Source organism: Lepidochelys kempii, chromosome 1 (assembly GCF_965140265.1).
Source record: "Lepidochelys kempii isolate rLepKem1 chromosome 1, rLepKem1.hap2, whole genome shotgun sequence".
Classification (NCBI taxonomy): domain Eukaryota; kingdom Metazoa; phylum Chordata; order Testudines; family Cheloniidae; genus Lepidochelys; species Lepidochelys kempii.
The window spans coordinates 115,846,600-115,868,471 of NC_133256.1; the positions used below are offsets into that span (position 1 = coordinate 115,846,600).

The window sequence follows — 21,872 nt, forward strand, 5'->3', positions numbered from 1 at the left end:
GCGATGTGACTCATTTAAAGAAACTTTGGATTTCTTAGGGGGATATTGTTGTAAAATTCATGGAACAAATTCTCTGTTTTCCACTGTATCCTTTTGGAGAGGTATGCAGAGTAAAGCGTGTTTGTTACCTGTAGAAGCATCATGCCTTGCTTTTCGTCTCGCTGTATGATGAGTACCATACGGTAAAGTGAAGAAACGCAAATTTTGGGTGCTAGCCTGTGAACAAAGACAGAAAAGCATACAGTATATTTAATTGTGCCAGCCTGGATTCAGAAGCAGAACCAGTTCAGCATGCAGGACATTCCAAGCTGTGCCTTTCCACTGTTTAAACTATATGGGCCAAATTCAGTCTGAGATAAATGGGGCAAGTTCCCAAGGAAGACTCTGGATTTAATTCGATGAAAAGGCAGTATAACAATAGAGGCACTGTTTTGGCATTCAATGATGGGCCAAACCAATGTAATTTACACACCAAGGGACTGGAAATCTGGGTTGTTACAAGAATAGCAACTAGCAGCAGGATGGAAACAAAGGGTAGTGGTTATTTGGGCTTTGCTGCATTTTGTGCTACACCTACACAGATGTGCAACAACAGTGTGAAACCAGTGTAAGTGGATTTACACTTATACCTTCCACACCCTCAGAGCCTGATTCTGAATCCATTTACACTGAGTTTACACCAGTGCAAACAGGATCAAAATCTGACCCTTGGGGTATGATCCAAAGCCAGCTGAAGTCAATGGAAAGACTCCCATTGACTTAAAAGGGCTTTGCCTTAGACCCAAGGTGTGTGTTTCATTTGGTTTGTACCCACAGTGAATGGCAAAGTTAGTGCAAGTTACAGTGCTTTACCTCTTACAACCAATTACACTGTGTTCTGACTAGCATACAGGTGACATGTCACTGACGTTATTGTTGAATATAGCTCGTTGTTTCCAGGTGCTTTCCTCTTCTGATGCTCTGTGGGAAATATTCATTCCAATTATTGCAAAAGTAAGTTAAAATTGGCTGGGTTTTGTACGTCCAGAGGCAGGCAGGTATCTTTATGCCCTGATCACACAAATTGTAGCTTGCATAACAATTACCGGTTTCCCCCAAGAAAAGCTGTTTCCTTTCCTCACACTCTGCCTCAGGCTGTTCTGGCGCCGGATGAGAATTTCTTTGGCTTGTTTCTCGCTTGTTTCTGTTGGCAGGTTGTGTCTGTTATACGACAGGGTCTGAAATAGAAAATACATGTATTTGACTCTCTTCCCTATGCACACTTGCCGCATTGGCTCAAGCAGCGCAGTCCAGTCAAGCATGCGACTGGGAGCAAGGAACTTCTCTTGTGTGCTGTTCCTGGCTCCGCCACAGACTTGCTGTGAAATCTTGCACAACTTCTCTGGGACAGATCCTGGCCTTCAGTATGGCCCCCTTGTAGCACTCCAGTCCCTCCCTACCTGTGCAGTGGTGAATTCCCTGGTGGTGAACAGCCAGCAAAGCGCAGCTCTACATGATCCTTACCCACATGTCACATCCTACAGAGCTGTAGCTGGGCCCAGGAGGAAAGGATTGCATAAACTGGAGGACCCTTAGGAATTAAGGAAGTCCAAAGATGGGGACCTTTGCTTCCCACTCCGTTCCTGCACCAGATAGGTCTCAGTCAGAACCAAGGACTGACCCCTCTGTTTCTTAGGCCTGGTCTACACTAGAAAGGCAGCACATCCTGGCATTTTGTGTCCTACCGACAAAAGTTTCCATTTAGCCAGCAGCGATTCCCCATCTCTGAGCAGCATACATCCTCTGCCAGATTAGTTCTATCCGTGCAATTCAAGGGTGGATTCTACCACACTGGTAGAAGCTATAATGCCACAATGCAACATTACCTTCAGCAGTGTCTGGTAAAAGTTTAGTCACTGGGCCTGATTCTCTATTATCTTGGGTAACCATTTACACCTATCCAAAGTGAGTGTAGGGTGGATGTTAAACTCTTTGGGCCTAATTCTCAGCTACACCGAAGCTGCTTTACACCACGCTGACATTGTAAAAGAGCCTTAAAGTGGGCATTCGTTTAATGTATACTCACTTTAAGGCTCTTTAACACTGCTAGAGTGGTATAAAGTGGCTTTAGTGTAAATGAGAATCAGGCCCTTCCATTTTAACTTGACAGAAATTTACAATCACTGTGCACTGGTGAATATGGCTGCAAATGGTGCAAGGCTGTAGAGAATCAGGCCCTCAACCTGTGAAATGAGAGTAAAAGTTATCTACCTCATAGGGGTGTCGTGAGGGAAAATTCACTGATTTTTGTACAGCAATTTGAAGATTTAGGACCTGATCTCAAGCCCATTTATACTGGATTCACACTGATGCAATTCCAGTGACATTCCAGAGCATAGTTAGGCCCTCAGAGTTCAAGATAAGTGGGTAGTAGTGTTATTAAAATCCTTCATTTCCAAAAGAAGATACGGTTTCAAATACCACATAGCATGCTATAATGCAGCACTAGTAGATCTTAAGGTAACTGATTTTGCAGACACAGGGTTCACGTCAGTAATGTATAGGACAGATGCATATGGAACTTGCTAGTAAGATAAGAAATACCTTTCATAAGGGCAATTGGCTACAATTCAGACAATTTTAAAGAAGACTGTAACATGAACAATGACCTGTTATAAAATGATTATTCTTCATATGTTACTTTAGTCAGAACAGTTGATCAACATAATTTCAGGGTTACCCAAGTGTACCTGCTAGCACACTTTGCCATAGGAGAGCATGGCAGTGCTCAGCATTATGCTTGGTTGGTTAGTGATGCATTGGACTGGGTTACACTGATGTTGCACCTTTGACCAGCATCACACTGTATTTTTCACAGGATACCAAAGTCACGTCCATTTTTTTCAAAATAAATCCTTGCTGAGGCCCAGCTCACAGAAAAGCTTACAAGACGAGGCTCTGGGTGGGAGGGAGTTCTTCCCCTATCATCCTATCTTGAGGGATCTTTGAATCCCACACAGAACAAGCCATGAGACCTACCTCCCAAATCTGGCAAATCTACGTAGGTCCTGTGCCTCCACAACAGTGCTGGCCCCTAATGGCCCTGCTGCTCCTTCACGGGGCAGGGCCATTGAGATTAGAATAATATCAGTTTTAAACCTACTCTGCAGATGGTTTGCTTTAAAAAAGAAAAATGTAACGGCTGCACATGTTCAGGTAAATACCATGACTCCTAAATTCCATATCAGCTCCATCTCCTCAGTTGCCATGAAAATACTCGACAAGTCTGCTGTTGCAGTCACAGGGTCACAGCTTGTGTGTGACTGGAGAGAGAGAGGGCTTGGAAAGTTAAACTAGATAAACTAGGTGTTGGGCAATATCAGAAAGGAGAACATTCCTGAGTCACCGAGATCTTTACAGATAGGGAAGCCTGACCTCTAGAGCTAGTTTCTGGATTTTCTTGTCCTGTTACATTGTAGATCAGACATCAGGGTGAAAAGCTAGAAGGCAAACTCCCTTTTACTTTTTGGTACTGTGAGATCTGAGCGCAATGGGCCAGATCCTCAGCTGATGTAAATCAGAGCTCCTCCATTGAAATCCAATTGACACCAGCTGAGGATCTGGCTCAGTATTTCCCATTAACACAGTTTCATAGTTCAGCTGAGAAGAACAATACTATCTTTGCAGCTACCATTGGTTGTTGCTATCATGGCGAGGAGGGTACACATGATCTTTTGATCTACAAGTACAGAGCTTTGTTACAAGAGTCGCTTACACACCCTTTGTCGTACTTGATACAGACTGTGTGTCAGCATATCTCGCATGGACTCCACCTCTTCAGAGGAAAGCTTATGCATTGTTTGATTTCTATAGCTTCTGTAAATAGAAGGAAAAGGTAAACATTATAGTAATTTGTACAAATCACACAGGAATTATCTTTCCTATAAAATTATTTATTTTCATATGTTATTATTTCTAGAGCACTGCAGGTGGGAATGGCAATTTTGTAGCCAATGATACTAAGGAATCAATGAAAGCTAAAAAAAGAGAAAACTTCCTAGTTTGTTTTGTTTTGTTTTTTAAAATGTTTGCACTTTGCATCATCTTTTGAAGAAAGAACATAAGAATGGCCATACTGGGTAAGACCAAAGGTCCATCTAGCCCAGTATCCTGTCTGCTGACAGTGGCCAATGCCAGTGCCCCAGAGGGAATGAACAGAACAGGTGATCCATCCCCTGTTGTCCCAGCAAACAGAGGCTAGGGACGCCATCCCTGCCCATCCTGGCTAATAGCCATTGATGGACCTATCCTCCATGAACTTATCTAGTTCTTTTTTTAACCCTGTTATAGTCTTGGCCTTCACAACATCCTCTGGCAAGGAGTTCCACAGACTGACTTGTGCATTCTGTGAAAAAATACTTCCTTTTGTTTTAAATTTGCTGCCTATTAATTTCATTTGGTGGCCCCTAGTTCTTGTGTTATGAAAAGGAGTAAATAACACTTCCTTATTTACTTTCTCCACACCAGTCATGATTTTATAAATCCCTATCATATCCCCCCTTAGTCTCCTCTTTTCCAAGCTGAAAAGTCCCAGTCTTATCTCTCCTCATATGGCAGCCGTTCCATACCCCTAATAATTTTTGTTGCCCTTTTCTGAACCTTTTCCAATTCCAATATATCTTTGAGATGGGTGACCACATCTGCACACAGTATTCAAGATGTGGGTGTACCATGGATTTATATAGAGGCAATATGATATTTTCTGTCTTATTACCCATCCCTTTCTTAATGATGCCCAACATTCTGTTTCCTTTTTGACTCCCACTGTATACTGAGTGGGTGTTTTCAGAAAACTATCCTCAATGACTCCAAGAGCTCTTTCTTGAGTGGAAACAGCTAAGTTAGACCCCATCATTTTATATGTATAGTTGGGATTATGTTATCCAAATGAGCATTACTTTGCATTATCAACATTGAATTTCATCTGCCATTTTGTTGCCCAGTCACCCAGTTTTGAGCGATCCTTTTGTAGCTCTTCACAGTCTTTCTGGGACTTAACTATCTTGAGTAGTTTTGTATCCTCTGCAAATTTTGCAACCTCACTGTTTACCCCTTTTTCCAGATCATTTATGAATATGTTGAATAGGACTGGGCCCCTACAACCCCTGGGGAACACCACTATTTACCTCTCTCCATTCTGAAAACTAACCATTTATTCCTACCCCTTTGTTTCCTATCTTTTAGCCAGTTATCAATCCATAAGAGGACCTTCCCTGTTATCCCATGATAGCTTACCTTGCTTAAGAGCCTTTGGTGAGGGACTTTGTCAAAGGTTTTCTGAAAATCTAAGTACCCTATATCCACTGGATCCTTGTCCACATGTTTGATGACCCCCTCAAAGAACTCTGGTAGATTGGTGAGGCATGATTTCCCCTTTACAAAAACCATGTTGACTCTTCCCCAACAAATTATGTTCATCTATGTGTCTGATAGTTTTGTTCTTTACTATAGTTTCAAGCAGTTTGCCCAGTTGAAAACTAAAACATCTATTAACATATTGTGAAGATACAATAAGCTGCCATTCAGTTTACAATAGAAGCCAACCTTTTCTTTTTTAAGAATTAACAGGGAAAGTCACCTTCCACACAGTAGGGTCTTGGAGGAAAGTGTTAAATCAGTGATTGAGGGGTGGTGTGGGATGTGGGCAAAAGAGGGTCCATATTTTTAAGGGACCTTTTGGACAGAGTTTCTTTTATACCTTTTTCTTTCTTTGCTCACCACAAACATCTTCCAGTCTCTGAGACCTTGACGTTGTACTGGCTTTAACAACTTTCTGCCAGTGCAAATGGGAAGGGAGCATCATACTCTTAATCCAAAGGAAACCAAGAGATAAAAAGGACAGTCCCATAGAATTGGAGAAAGTTCAGAATTTGTCAAGGGGAATGTCACAGCCCAGAAAACTTGGCTGGCAGGTCTAGAGAATTTATACAGTTATCTTGTAACGGGGTACAGTCATCATGACAAATCCCAATGGGATCCTTGCAGAGAGAGATCGGGATCCTCTCTCCTTGCAGACAGAGCACAACCCAGATTGATCTCTGGCTAGGTGCTTAAGGTGATCAGGCTGATTTTCAGTTTATGAACATCACTGACAATCTTATAGCGCCACCAAAGTTTTTGATACCCATGTGATTGTGGCTGAGTATCAGCATTCCTTGATATGCACCCATTGGGATTGTTAGTCTTCCATTCTAATAATACATCCCTACCAAGAAAGCTGCCAAAACCAAACCAGTGCTGATAGAGGTGGTTGCTGGGTTCAGCTATGAATATCCTCATTTCTGATCTTGTCCTACCATTTGATACGGAGTAACTGACAAATACGACAAAAATCAAAACCATCAATCCTCTGTTCTTGTGCTCATGTTTCACTTCTGTACAACAGAGCTAGTATAACTGATTCTATAGATCTGCAGCTTCATAGTAAGCTGGATGTCATGATGGATACAGTGATCTCACTCAACTGAAGCTGAAAGAACGTGCCTAAGGCAATAACTCTTCCATTTTTATGAATTAGCGTAAAAATTGTTTACAGTCATTTGTAACTACCTGTCCTTCTTGCGAAAGAAATGATGGAAGCTGGTTGATCTGAAATGTTAACTGGATTTGCCAGGTCAATCTCTGTGAGAGCTTAGTCATATATCAAAGAGGAGAATGGAAAAAGGGATAAAGGGGCATGACCATCACGGGTGAACCATAGTCAAAGTTCACTTCATTGTTCCCACTTGTTTTCTTTTTCTTCACTTCCTTTTATATTTATTTGTCCCTCTTTTCCCTCATATTAAGTGATGTAATTGTGGTAAATGGCTTGATTAAAGGAGGGTTTCCTTTAATTACATTCTGAAAGGATTATGCATTCAGTTTCCCTTACATTAGGGAAAGAATACAGCCTTTAATATCAAAAAGAAGCTGTGTCTAGAATAAACTAAAAATTGTTATATGATTCATGACTTGGGCCAGAGCACTGATGTTCAGATATGGATTAGTTTAGGCTAGGGCTTGGGGTTCAGGTTCAATGCAGAATCCAGGCCAAGGTATGGTGGCCAGGGCTGGCCTTACCATGAGGCAAACTGAGGCAGCCACCTCAGGTGCCAGACTGGGGTGGGGGTGGGGGAGCGCCACTAGGACCCAGAGTGTAGAAAATTGTGTCTGCTGCTGGTGCATATGTATTCTCTCTGCTCTAGATGCACAGAGATGGTGGAGTGCTGTGCTGGAGGAAGGAGGGCACAAGAGACAGAACAGGCAGGCAGGAGAAAAGGTGAGAGGGAATAACAAAGCAGCAGGAGCTGCAGGGAGAGAGAGAGAGAGGAGGAGGAGCCTCTTATGTACCTCTCTAGCACCCCCAGGAGCCTGGACTGATTTACACCAGCTTCTAAGGGAGCTTCCTGTTTCCTGCTGTTTCCCTGAACCCACTTGAGGAGAACAGGCAGTCAACTGAAGTAGTAGGAGCCAGTTAGGCCCTTAAGATGCTGATATCTTCCCTCACTCAGGCCCTGCTACCAGCCTGCTTATTTGTCCCCTTCAATTGAGTGTTGAGAGCCACTATAGCTGGCAGAGAACAGCAGTCATGAGTGAAAGAAGAAAATGCCCCTATGGGACAGCATTCAGAAAAAGAAAGAAAGCAAAGGAAGCTTTTCTATCTAAACAGAAACGAGCTCTCCTGAGATACATAGACACAAATGTTCACGGTGAGCCTTCCGGCCCGAGTGAGGATCTGAGTGGTGATCTTCCAGTTAGTCAGGGTGCAGGTGACCTGGCAGCTACTGCAGCATCCATCTCTCCATCTCAAATGGAGGTAACCCTGCACATTCCTGAAGAAAAGTGAAGATCAGAGAAGAGAGTGTGGTGGAGGTGCAAGAAACAGCTGCTACTCAGTTTAATTCCTTAAGTCTAGATGATCCAGGACTTTGGACCCACTTGAGCAGTAGCCTGAGGGCCTTCCTTATACAGCATGGGCCACAGCAAATGAAAAACTTCATGTTCCCCAAAGACAATGAAAATAGAGGTTTCCATCCAACACATTACTGGCGTGAAATCCCCAATGGTGACAAAGTGGAGAGGCCATGGCTTATGTACTCAAAAACCCAGAATGCTGCATACTGTTTTTGTTGCAAACTCTTCCAGTCTAATGTTCCAGCCACATTGGGTTCTACAGGAACAAAAGGACTGGAAAAATCTGGCTAGAAGTCTGGCATGCCATGAGAAGGCAGCAAATCACCAGAGAGCATTCCAGAGCTGGAAAGAGCTTGAGATGAGACTAAGGTTAAAGGCCACCATAGATGATCAGCATCAAGAGAAGATTGCATCAGAGTCTCTTTACTGGCAAAACTGGAAAAGGCTCATTGCCACTGTGAGAATGCTTGCTACCCCAAACCTAGCACTGCGTGGTACTTCAGATCAGCTGTATGTGCCAAACAATGGAAACTTCCTTAAAATTGTGGAGCTGATGGCTGAGTTTGATGCTGTACTCCAGGAGTATCTAAGGAGAGTCACCACCCAAGAAATGTACACACACCACTACCTTGGAAAAACAATTCAAAATGCAGTTACTGGCAACCAAAGTCAAACAGAAGATTGTGGCAGATCTGAAGTCAGCAAGATATTACTCTGTTATTCTGGGCTGTACACCTGACATCAGCCATACGGAACAAATGACTTTAATCGTGCATTTTGTAACAGCAACAGAACCTAGTGAAAATGTTCCTGCAACAGTGACTATCAGAGAGCATTTTCTAAAGTTTATGGACTTTGATGATACTACAGGAGCTGATATGACAAATGTGCTTCTTAAAAAGCTGGAAGATAGGGGAATTGCGGTAGCTAACATGAGAGGTCAGGGCTATGATAATGGTGCCAACATGAGAGGAAAGAACAGAGGCGTGCAGACATGGATCCGAAAGTTAAATCCTTGAGCTTTTTTTGTCCCATGCAGTTCTCATTCATTGAACTTGGTGGTCAGTAATCCAGCATCAACTTCTAGTGAGGCTGCTGAATTACTTAATGTAATTCAAAGCATCTATGTATTTTTCTCTGCATCAACTCATCAATGACAAATTTTGAAGCAACATCTGGGACCATCCTCTCTGACACTGAAACCACTGAATGCCACACGATGGGAAAGTCGAGTGGAGGCGATAAAGCCTATCAAACACCAAATTGGGAAGATAGATGATGCCATAGTTGCCATGATGGAGGATAATGCTACAACAGGAATTGTTCATGGGAGAAGGAAATGGAATCACCAGAAACATACATAACTTCAAATTTCTGTGTGGCCAGCATGTCCTGCAGTAGCTCCTGGGGGTGGGGTGGAACAGGCGGCTCAGCCGTGCACTGCCCTCACCTGCCGGTACCACCCTTGCAGTTCCCATTGGTCGTGGTTCCCTGTTCCCGGCAAATGGGAGCTGCGGGGGGCAGTGCCTGCGGGCGAGGGAAGCGCATGGAGCCTTCTGCCCCCTCCCCCAGGGGCTGCAGGGATGGGGTGCTGGCTGCTTCTGGGAGCACAGGGCCAGGGCAGGCAGGGAGCCTGCCTTAGCTCTGCTGCACCATGGGGGTGGCAATCCCATGGGCCAGATTAAAAGCCCTAACAGGCTGGATCCAGCCTGCGGGCCATAGTTTGCCTTCCCCTGATTTAAGGCCTGATGTTCCATCTACATCTGCATGCAGCGGAGAGCCAGATTAGGTTGATCTGGAGTCGGGAAAGTAGCAGCATGAAGTGATTTCTACATGATACCATTCTTCTCAATACTTTCCCCAATCCTTTTCCCAATTCTGTGATATAAAATCCCTCTGCAGATGCACCACAGGCTTCTGGTTCCATAGGTCTAGGGAGGGCGGACCTGGACAAAAAGGGGGCAGAGAAGCAGCTACTCTTTGTGGAATCAGCCATGAGGCGATTGTACTGTATAAGACTTCAGTTGTCAAACTATGTTTCATGGACCATTGGTGATGTGATGACCACTTGTCAGTGGTCTGCAGAGAGTTTAAAAGCAGCACTTCAAAAAAAAACATTAGCAATTTAAATGGTCACTGGATGAAGCCACAAGTCACTGGCCCATCTCCCCAATTCAGAGCTCTAATGTGTGCATTTTTAAGGCTCTAGACAAGGGGCTAGGCTAAATGTGTCTTATTCATTTATTAAACTAGACTATTTAAATGGTTACGTTTTTTAAAATGTGGCTTTTTCTATAAATGTTGCATTATTTTTATGGCTGACTTTTTCCTTTTCTAACTTGCCACTTTTTACCTGTGATATACTTTTGATCACTACATACAGACAACAGTTGGTCTCAACAACTGGCCATTTCCTAGAGATGAGCCACTTTGGATTTCTAACACATTTGAATTTTGGCAGTTTTCAGATTCAAATGCCTGAACCCAAACCTATCCCTATGGCTTTAGATTCAGGTTGGATGCAAAACCAGATAAGGCCTAGTTTCTGGTTGTGCTTTGAGGAAGGTGGGAATTTTGCAGTTGCAACGAATGGTGGCAATTTTGTGAAATTAGCTGTAATTGACCATCAGGGCCAGTCCACAACACTTTGGCACCTGAGACGGGAAACTCAAATGACGCCCTCATCCCCCATCGCTTGGGCCAAAACTTTGAAAGATCTCAATTCTGCTTTCTTCCTGTTCTACTCTTCTCATGGTACTGCTCTGCTACCTACCCCAATAAAGGAGAACTAAAAACTTAAAATGCCTTATTCAAAAATTTTAAGTAACATTTAACTTTCAAATGCCTGAACAGCAAATGTAAATTTTCTTGTCTGCATAGTAAACATTGGCATTTTTATCTGTTTGAATAATCAAAGTACTGCTTTCTGTGCCTTCTTGGCTGCAAAGATTTGAACTGCTTCCTGAAGGTCCACAGTCTGGGCCAGCTCACGCTCTATTGAGATGGTTGCAAGGCTGACCAGCCTCTGCTGTGTCATTGTGGAGCGTAGATGTGTTTTTATTAACTTCAGCTTGGAGAAACTGTTCTCCACTGGCAACTGTTACAGGAAGCGTTAGAAGTATGCACAGAGCAACAAAAGCTTTTGGAAAGTGGGTGGTCATCTTATTTGTGCGCATATGTTCCAGAACAGCCTTTGGAGATGATCCTGCTGAAATGTAACTTGAAAGGGCTTTCAGTTCATCACCTAAATCACTTGCATCAATATCGCGCATGTCATTGTGTCAACACCGTCTCTAGTGCCCTGCATAATGGTGTAGGTCTTCAGGCATAGTGAGGAGTTTTGGAATATCATAGAACATCCCAAATATACTGCTGTGTTCCTTGAGCTGCATGAAACGTTCTTCACCTGACTGTATTGCACAATCTAGCACCTGGTTAAAGAATTCAACTTTCAATTGTTGTTTGGGGTCTCTTATGGGATTATCCCGTGCCTCATAATCAAAATGTCTTCTTCGGTGACTCTTGTATTCTTGAATGGGTAGGAAAATAGCTTCAGTGTGAAGTTCCTCTGCCAACTTCTGTGCACTCTTCAGAACATTTTGAAATCCCTCATCTGACCGGTAAGCCTGTAGGTATGACTTTACTTTGTTCCATTGCTCCAGATATATCAAGGTCAACACCTTGGAGTCTCTTGCTTACATCATTTATTTCAAACAGTATGTCATGCCACAACACTAAGCCACACAGAAATTTGAAGTTATGTATGTTTCTGGTGATTCCATTTCCTTCTCCCATGAACAGTTCCTGTTGTAGCATTATCCTCCATCATGGCAACTATGGCATCATCTATCTTCCCAATTTGGTGTTTGATAGGCTTTGTCGCCTCCACTCGACTTTCCCATTGTGTGGAACTCAGTGGTTTCAGTGTCAGAGAGGATGTTCCCAGATGTTGCTTTAAAATTTGTCATAGATGAATTGATGCAGAGAAAAATACATAGATGCTTTGAATTACATTAAGTAATTCAGCAACCTCACTAGAAGCTGATGCTGGATCACTGACCACCAAGTTCAATGAGCAGCGTGGGGCCAGGGCAGGCAGCCTTCCTTAGCCCCGCTGTGTGCCGCTGCCACCCTGGAGCCACTTGAGGTAAGCGGCGCCAGGCTGAAGCCTGCACCCCGAACGTTTCCTGCACCCTGCCCCCAGCCCTGAGTCCCCTAACCCCCTGCCTTGAGCCCCCTGCCAAACCCTCCTGCACCCCAACCCCCTGCCCATAGCCCCTTCCTGCACACCACACCCCCTCCTGCACCCCAACCCCGTGCCACAGCCCTACATTCATGGCCCTGCATGCAATTTCCCCACCCAGATGTGGCCCTTGGGCCAAAAAGTTTGCCCATCCCTGCTTTAAATCATATCAGTGCTTGTTATCGTTTCGCTCTTTAGGTGACTCAAATAAAATACCCTCAGTTTCAGCTGAACTGAATTAGCAACAGAACAAACATGAAGATTATCTATATTGTTCTAAAGCACAAATAAAAAGCATTCGCTTTGCATGGGATTAGCCATTAATCTGCCATGCTGATAACCTGCTTTCAGATAAAACAAGTTTGACTTGTTACCACTCCCATAAAATCATCTTTATTACCATTCTTTCTCTGATGCTTATTGAAACTTCCTGCATTTTACTTGCAGAGCCCAGTCCAGTTGTTTTATTTGCAAAAACATTCTGAGATTATATCATTTTGGGTGCATAGCAATTGGCTATAACTCTCCGTTGGCCAAAAAAAAAAAAAAATCAATCTATTCTGATCACGAATGTACCCAAAATACTGTGCATATTTGTTCTAAAAAAATAGAGCTGGTTAAAAAATAAAAGCCAAATTCCCCCATCCAATTTTTTCCCCATTTTTTATTACATTTTGAACTTTCTGTACTCTCCATCCAGTTCTACTAAGAAGAAAGTAGCATCCTAGTGGGATAGCGCTTGTATAATAGTGTTACTGGCAATGAAAACACTCAGTCTCATTCTGAGCCTGCTTACACCAACGTACATCAAGAAAAACTCCCCTGATGTCCAAAGACTGAGCTCAGAAATAAGCCCATCTTGTCTTGCTTATGGTTATATTTAAAGTATATTGTCTAAAATTCAGCCAGAAATGTGGTATCTACAGCATCTGCTTGGATGTGCTTTGCCTTTTGAAATTCCTATTTCTAATGCTTATGTTCTCTAAGCCAGTATAACTAAGTGCTATATATTATCTCAAATATAGATGCTTTGTTTTACAGTCAATGGGCAAATACTTAATGCATAGTCCACCTGTAGGAATCCCACTGACACGAATGGAAGTTCTGAGCCTGAAGCGAATCCAGAAGGCTCAACTGAGATCTGCCCTGATTACCAGAGAGATTTCTTCCCCTCGTCTCTAAAGCGTGAAAATCCCAGATAGCAATGATATGCCCATGCAACTGATCAAAAGGGCTGATGAGAATGATCCCAGCACCCTCCTGCATCCCAAATCTCTCATCCCCAGCCCTACCCCAAAGCCCGCACCCCCAGCTGGAACCTGCACCCCTTCCCGCACTCGTGCCCCAGCCTTGATCCCCCTCCCGCCTTCCAAACCCCTCTCTCCCAGACCAGAGCCCCCTCCTACACCCCAAACTCCTCATGCCCATTCCAGAGCCCACACCCCCAACCGCACCCTCGCACTTACAGCAACGCCGGCCTATTCAGCCAGACACCAATAATGTTCTAAATGGCCCAGTAGTACATAAAGTAGTCCCGCACCCCCAACCAGAGTCCTCACCCCCTCCCGCATCCCAACCCCAATTTTGTGAGCATTCATGACCCGCCATACAATTTCTATGCCCTGATGTGGCCCTCAGGCCAAAAAGTTTGCCCACCCCTGAGCTAGAGGGTTCCTGGCAGCTGCAGTTCCCCACAACCCCTGAGGGAAGAAGAAGGCAGCGCAGCACGCAAGAAACTCTGAGCAAGCCTGGGACCAAGCATCAGGCTGTTTCTCCCTCTGGATCCTGGGCTCTGTGGGGGGGCAGGGGAGGGAGGGAGATGGGTGTATGGATGGGGTGGGGGGGCACAGCTAGGTCCTGGGACGAAGGGGGTGTGGGTATATGGGCCAGGGAGGCCCTACGGCTGGGCTCTGGGGGAAGTATCTGAGTTGGAGGGGCCCTACAATTGGGCTCTGGGGAGAGGAGGTTTGGGTGTATTGGCTGGGGGGCCCCCGCAGGAGGGCTCTGTGGGGAAGGGGTTGCAGGTGTCTGCACCCCCACACCCCAGCTAGGCTCTGGCAGGTGGGCAAAGGGGCAGATAAACAGGAACTGGGTTGTCATAATGGTTTCTTTAACTCTCTACTCCTGGGGGAATTCTTGTGTGTGTTTGCATTGTTACAAACATACTTGCTGACCGGTATTTTGAAATAAATTACCAAAATAATTGAAACTGGTGTGGTTATGTAGTGTTAGTTTGACAAATAAAATTTTCAGAATTTTAAAATATTGTGTGCATAATTTTAATTTTTTTGGCGCAGAATGCCCCCAGGAGTAACCTGAGTTCTGGCCAAGACTAGAAGCTGAAGTACCAAAATACTACAAGAAAGCCTGTCCTTATAGCATTCTGACCCAGTCTAAAGTCGCAATCTTACAAGAGAGCCTGGTCTCATGAGAACTATACCCAAATTTACAGATCCCAGAATTCTGGTTACTAATCTGAACTGAGGGCCAGACAAACCAATACGCTCCATTCCTTTGTGTTGCTCTCTTTCAACACAAAGCAGCCACAAACCAGAATTTACTGGCCAGTTAAATGAAGCATATGGTCGCTTTGCATCACTGGAGCAGTACAAAGCAATCAGCGAGTACCACTCAGTCTAGATCTGAATCTCCAGGCCTTTTCAGGCATGCCTGATGCTGCTGAAAAACATGGGTAAAGAGGCAGTCTTTTCCCTCTTTGTAAACTCAGAACTATCGCTGAACATTTCCTTTCCTATGTAACATTTGAAGGTCCCAGCACCTAACATTTATTCCTCCCCTCCCAGTACCTTGTTCTTGTCACATTTCTTTTAAAGTCCTTGTCTCCCTCCACTGTTTCTTCATATCCCCCCCCCCCCCACACACACACACACACACCCCTTATTCCTCTCTCCCCTGTTTGGTAAGCTGTAATGAAGCTGATACTCACTGGAGAGAAGCTGTCGATTCAGCTGAACTTGTCATCCCATTTTCTGCCATGTCAATGGCCTGTTTGATTTCCATCTTCTTGTATAGAGATACAATGCTGGATTGGGGCTGGTTCCCCCGGATCAGGATTTTCTTTAGATATGTATTGTCAAACTTTTTAAATCTATGAAACAGAAATGAAAAGAAAATGTAAAAAAGAAAGGAGCCTATCTTCCTCTCTGACAACATCCATCAAATATATATTGTGATAGACCCAGGCCGGTTGGGCACAGCAGAGTAGCCCTATTGGGATCCAGCAAGTGGGCGGGCAGAAGCCCGCCTACTGCTAAAGGATCCCCCCCAACCTAAGAGGGGGGGTCCACAGGCCCTGAAAACCAAGTGATTTTGGGGGACAACTAATAAAACAACAGGAACAGGAGTGCAGTCAAAGGGTCAAACAAAGGGAACCTGATGGGGAAACTGAGCAGAGAACCCCAGACAGCGCCACTGCTCTGAGAAGGCGTCAAAGGAGTCAGTGGACACCGTCCAGAGGAACTCTGCCTGCATATGTGAACGGACCGAGGATCGGAAATAGGCCCCGCAGTCACAGGAGTCTCCATCGGCCAACGTCCTCTCCCTGGTTTTATAGATGGGCCGTTTTAGCCAGGGCCAGGAGGAGGTTGACCAGGAGGTCCCGTGGCTTTGTGGGGCCATGGATAGGGAGTGCATAGATAAGGAGGTGAGGGGAAAAGTGCAACCAAAAACGTAACAAAATATTAGTGAGGAGCCGGAATAGGGGCTGCAACCTGGAGCACTCCAGGTAAACATGCACCAGGGTCTCCCTCACACTGCAGAAGGGACAGGTGTCTGGGATGGGGGGGGGGGAAACTAAGCCAAGTACACGCCTGTGCTCACAGCTCTGTGAAGGAGCCGACAACCGACATCCCCGGCGGGCCTCGGGACCAGGGTGGAGTATAGGCTGACCCACAAGGGCTCCTCACCCTCTAGAGATGGCAGGAGGTCCCGCCACTTTGTGTTGGGGTGGGATGTGCGGGTGAGGAAGTGAAGGGTGTGGAGCATGAGCGTGTATAGATGTTTCTTTGGCGCAGTCTGAAAACGAACCGGCTGCAAGTCGTGCAGACGGCTCATGGTGAAGGAGGTGGGGGGGGCTGGTTGGGTCCATGAGGCAAGGGCCTGATGAAAAGGTCCAGAGGGCCTGGGGTGGAGGGTGGGCGGGGCATGCCCTCTCGCAGGGCCTGGTGGAGATAAACCCGACCAGTGGGAGGTAAAGCTGCCCTCACCTCCTGAAGTACGTGTTGGGGAGTACAAGGTCTGGAGAGCCCCATGTGCTGAGCAAGTGTCAGGGGATCCTCCCAGTCTCCCCGGTCATAATCCAGGAGGTCTCTGATTCTGGTAACTTCTGCCAGGACCAGCCTCTGGCGCACCGAGGGGGACTCCGCCATCTGCACACTGAGCTGGGGATTGTATAGCAGGGGCTCCGTGAGGAGATCTGCCCCCCCAGTGGCCACCACGGACCTGGTTGCTGAGAATAGTTTCCAGGTCCAGAGGAGGTCCTGGGAGAAGACTGGCAGCCTGGAGAGGTCTCACAGAAGACCTCTCGGATGGAGATAAAGGAGCTGCCGGTCGTATCGGAGCCCTCGGAAGTGGTGTAGGAAGGCGTGCGCCAGCACGATCCACACCAGACTACCTGTACCATAAAGGAGCCTCTGCAGGGCACGGAGGCGGAAGGCACTTCAGGCCATGCCCTTCCTCCTCCAGGGGCAGGTGGAGGACCCCTGCAGAGACCCAGTGCACTCCTGACCAAAAGAACTCCAGAATCACCAACCAGAGGTTGGCCAGGAAATCCGGGGTTGGGACCAGGGTGTTGAGCTGGTGCCAGAGCATGGATAGGACTAACTGATTGAGCGCCAGTGCCCTCCCTCAGAGGGAGAGGCACCAGAGTAGTCCTGTCCATTTCTGAGCTGCTCTGTCACCCTGCCCGCTAAACCGTGCCAGTTCTCCGGCGGAGACGGATGCGTGGCAGAAAGGTAAACGCCGAGATAGAGCAGCGGACCCGCACTCCACCGGATGGCCTGAAGCGCAGGTGGGAGGGAGCTCGCCTGCCAGCTGGCCCCAACCACCAGGCCAGAGCTCTTGACCCAGTTGACCCAGGCAGAGGAGGCTGCCAAGTAGACAGCCTGGCGCAGATGGAGGCTTGCCAAGTCGCCCGGGTCCAGGACCACGAGGAGAACGTAGTCAGCGTACGCCAACAGGACCAGCCTCAGCTCTGGCTCTCAGAGCACCAACCCCGTTAGCCTCCAATGGAGGAGGCAAAGGACAGGCTCAATCTCCGGAGTGTACAGCTGGCCAGAGGGGAACCCCTACTGTACTCCCCGCCCAAAGCTGACTGGCTCAGTCGGGTCCAGTTGAGCCCTGACCAGACACTCCACGGAGGTGTACAGCACCTGGAAAAAGCCCGTAAACAGGGGTCCAAAGCCTAACGCTCACAGAGTGCCCAGGAGATACCTGTGATCCACCCTGTTGAATGCCTTCTCCTGATCCAAAGACAAGAGGGCGAATGACAGACCATCCCTACACCCAAGCTCCAGAAGATCCCAGACCAGATAAAGGTTATCAAAGATGGTACGGCCCGGGACGGTGTAGGTCTGGTCTGGGTGGACCATGTCTGCCAACACGGACCCCAGCCGCAGCGAGATGGCTTTGGCTATGACTTTGTAGTCCGTGCTGAGGAGCAAGACAGGACGCCAATTCTGTAAGTTGCAGAGTTCCCCTTCTTCACCAATAAGGTGAGCACGGCTTGTCTGCACAAGAGAGGAAGGACCCCGCTCTGAAAGGACTTGGCCCAGACGGTGACAAGGTCCAGGCCGAGGATGTCCCAGAACATGCGGTAGAACTCCACGGTCAGCCCGTTCAAGCCCAGAGATTTATTGGTGGGCATGCGGCGGAGGGCTTCCAAGAACTCAGCCAGAGCGAGAGCCAGTCTCGGTTGCCTGCACTGACCGTCAGGAGCCCATCCCAGAGCACTCTGCAAGTGTTAGGATCAGTCAGATCCAGGGAGAAAAGGCCTGCATAGAAGGTCCTGGCCCTCCCGCACATCTCCACTGGATCCATGAGGGGGGTGCCATCCTCTGCTAGGAGGTAGGTGACGTGCTTCTTGGGCCCCCCCTCATTTTTCTCCAGGGCATAGAAGAAGCAGGAGCCGCGATCCATCTCCCGAAGGAGGCAGATTTGGGATCGAACAAAGGCACCCCAGGCCCGATGGTCCTCGAGGGCCTGGAGCTCCTCCCACTTCTCCCGGCACGCCTTGCAGAGGGATGGATCCTCGGGGCTGGCGGCCAGGAGCCTCTCCAGCTCTAAGACCTCCTGTTCCAACTGCCCTATCGCCGCATCCCTCTGTCGGCTGGAGCCCCGGGTGTAGTCGCAGCAGAAGAGCCGGGCGCACACCTTCCCTAGGTCCCACCACCGCCGTGCCAAGGAAAAGACATGCCTCTGCTCTCACCAGGCCAGCCAGAACTCCCAGAGGATGCCACGAAGCCCACATCCTCCAGCAAGCCGTTGTTAAAATACCAATAGGCCGGCCCCGGCCTCTCCTCACAGAGAGAGGCCGTCATAATGGCTAGATGATGATCTGAAAATGGGGTCGGCCAGATGCTGGAGGAGTGGGCCCGTGAAAGATGGAAATGTGACAGATAGATTCAATCCAATCGGGAGTGGCGTGACCGATGGGCTTCCACCCAGACAAAGGTGAACGTTGAGATGTTGTCCGGGTGGTGGTTGCGCCAGACGTCCATCAGGGAGTGATGGTCGACAATCTCCCTGAGGACATCAGCAGTGGCCGGGCACTGCTCGGGCCCCGAGCAGTCCCACTCCTCGAGGGTTGTGTTAAAGTCCCCGCACAGGACCAGGCACTTGTGAGGATCCAAGATGTCAAGGAAGGCGGACACCTGCTGATAGAAACGCAGCTGCTCCGGGCCCAATGTCGGAGCATAGACGTTAATGAGGTTGACCACGAGCCCCTCCATACAGACCCAGAGGTGCAGCCAGAGGCCTGGCACAACCTTGATGACCCCCAGCACCTTGGGCCGTACGTCGGGGGAGAACAGGATAGCCACTCCAGATGTATGAACTGTGAGATGGCTAAAGTAAACCCTGTCCCCCCATTCCAGCTGCCAGCTATCTTTGGCTAGCCGGATCCATATGGGTCTCCTGCAGGAAAACCCCAGAGTACGCCTCACTCCTGAAGGAAGGAGAGCACCCGACACCTGCGGAGACCCATCCTACAGCCCCGGGTGTTCAATGTTGCAAAGTTGATGGGTGCCATGAGGAGGGCTGGGGTGGGATCCTCGCTGGCAGGGATGCTTACAGCCCCCATTGGGCTGCGCAGCAAACCGTGACCTATTCCATAGGTGAGCAAGGAGTCACGGAAGCTATGGACCCGCTGGTAGGCTGCGGCACCCTGCTTCCTGGTCCTTTTACCCTCCCCCACGAGGGCCCTCACGACCCGGAAGGATTTGATGAAAATCCCCGCATCGCTGGAGAGCGAGCTGCACTTTGTTGCGGGAGCCACGGGCATCTTCAAGGAAGTCCCGCAGCTCTCCTCGCAGCGTATGTGGGGGTGGGTCACTGGCCCCTGACCGTCCTCTTGTGGAGCCCCTGGCACAGCCGCATGGCCCACCAAGACTTGCAGGCAAGGGGTGGACCCCCAACATGGCACCCCATGGGCCGGTGCCACACAGCCTGCCTCAGGCTCCAGCTCAATGGGGGATGGCAGAGGAAAAATAGCAGCCCCTAGTGGGTCAGGACAGGGAAACACAAAGGCCGCTCCCTGGGGGTCATCTGCTGGAAAAGGGAAGGAGACAGCCCCAGGGGTGGCAATAACATCATGGGAGGTGGAGAGGCTAGGGACAGGGTCAGCATCAGGGGCAAGGCCAGGGCCAGGATCAAGAACAGGGGCAGGGACAGGGGCGAGATTCTGGGCTCCAGAAGCCGAGCAACTAGGGCGTGACACCTCCCGGTCAGGCTCAGGGGTTCGGGGGGTGGGAAGGGGGCTCTCAGCGATGCTGGGCCCAGGGTCCATGGTGGGTTTGGCAGCCACGGCAGCAGGAGGTGGACTATCTTCTGTAGGGCCATAGCATCATCAGGGGGCTGGCTAGCAGGGGTCGAGTCAGGGGGCAGGGGCGATGGCTCAGCGACTCAGGGAGGTAACGGTGGGGCAACAGAAGGGAGGGAAGACTCCTCCTGGGGCGGGCCCTCTCCCATGCCCGGCAGTATCCCCGCCTGCACTAGAGGAGAGGGGTTATAACAACGTTGGGGGGTGCGTGAGATGGGGCAAACTCAAACAGAGGAGGGGCACAAGCACATGGAAGGGGGCATGGGCGCACAAGGGGAGGAAGTAATCAGGGGAAGGGAGACCGCAGGCAGAGGGGAACAACCAGGCTGGGGGTGGGGCAGAGGAACCAAGGGGCTAGCTTCAGAGGCTGGGGCAGGACAAACAAACAAAAGCTGCAGAAGGAAACGGGTGGGGCAGGCAAACAAACTGAGGCTAGCAAGGGGCTGGGGCAAAAGGGGGGGCAAAAGACTGCAAGGGGCAAAGCTGGGGGCTTGCTGGAGGGGGTCAGTCCAAAGGGGGGGGCACATGCGCCCAGAAGTCAGTTTGGGCTGGCTGCTGCTTCAGGCCCAAATGGTGGAAGAGGCTGTGGCAAGCCAAGCAAGCAGCGGAGTCCCAGAGGCAGGAGTTTGTGGCAGATGGTAAGTGTCCACTGGGGGTGGCGGAGGGGGCAGCGATGACGGTGGTGGGGGTTTGGGGGGAGGACACAGATAACCAGGGGGCAGGCTCAATGCTACACCCCCTGTGTCCCCACAAACACAGTCAAGACCCCAACCACAAGAGCACAGTTCAAAAGTTACTCAGTCTTAAGGCCTCTTCCACACTGGTCTGCAGAGTCTCTGTGCACTCCCCCAGCAGCAGATGGTCCTCTTCTTCTCCTCTTTCAGGTTCTAGCAGCTCCAGACAGCAGTCCAGTGGCCAGGCAGGCAGAAAGGACCTCTCACAGGTGACGGTGGTGGTGTCTGCAGCAGCAACGACCAGGGCTGGGGTCCCTCACTTCCCTCCTCTCGGGAGCAGGCCAATAGCCCCCCCAAGGGGCTGTAGCAGTAGCAACAAAAGGTGGGGGGTCCAGTGGCTAGCCAGCAACCAGGTAGCAGAAAAGGGGTGGGGGGGGTGTCTGGCCCAGCCAGGGGAGTAGCTGGAGCAGCAAGAGCCCAGGGCCCAGCAACAGTCTTCTATCTCCCTCCAGGCCAGTTGGGTACAGCTGAGTAACAAAAGGCCACTAGATTAACAATTTTCTGTTCCCTGACTGACCAGAGCAGGGGCTGCTCCAGGCTAATGAGAACACCTGACTCCAGTTAACCTGCAAAGAGTCAGGTGAGGCCATTAAGCTAATGTGACCACCTGACTCTAATTAAGGCCCCTCTGATACTATAAAAGGGCTCACTCCAGTCAGGTAGAGGAGAGCTAGGGAGCCAGTGGAGAAGAAGTACAGTTGAAGGGCTGGTTAATGAAGATACCCTCAAGTTACTGGTAAGGGAGAAGCAGGAGAGCTGTGGGGAAGTGGCCCAGAGAAATATAGCAACTCTAGCAGTGACAGGTTGGCTGTCAACAGCTGCTACCATTAAGGTCCCTGGACCAGAACCCAGAGTAGAGGGTGGGCCTGGGTTTCCCACAACCCACCACTACAGAAACACCTCCTGG

At 48.5% G+C, this 21,872-nt stretch overlaps 1 protein-coding gene across 2 annotated transcripts in view; it reads right to left on the bottom strand.

Annotated features, from left to right (window-relative positions):
* SLC9A4 (solute carrier family 9 member A4) overlaps window positions 1-21,872 on the bottom strand; it is a 69,143-nt gene that overhangs the window by 11,242 nt on the left and 36,029 nt on the right. For both annotated transcript variants that reach the window (XM_073351570.1, XM_073351561.1), the window contains exons 8-11: window positions 15,123-15,284; window positions 3,759-3,855; window positions 1,086-1,217; window positions 129-216 (exon numbers count right to left, since the gene is read on the bottom strand). In XM_073351570.1, the coding sequence (XP_073207671.1) occupies window positions 129-216; window positions 1,086-1,217; window positions 3,759-3,855; window positions 15,123-15,284 (479 nt within the window). The remainder of the gene's footprint in view (window positions 1-128; window positions 217-1,085; window positions 1,218-3,758; window positions 3,856-15,122; window positions 15,285-21,872) is intronic.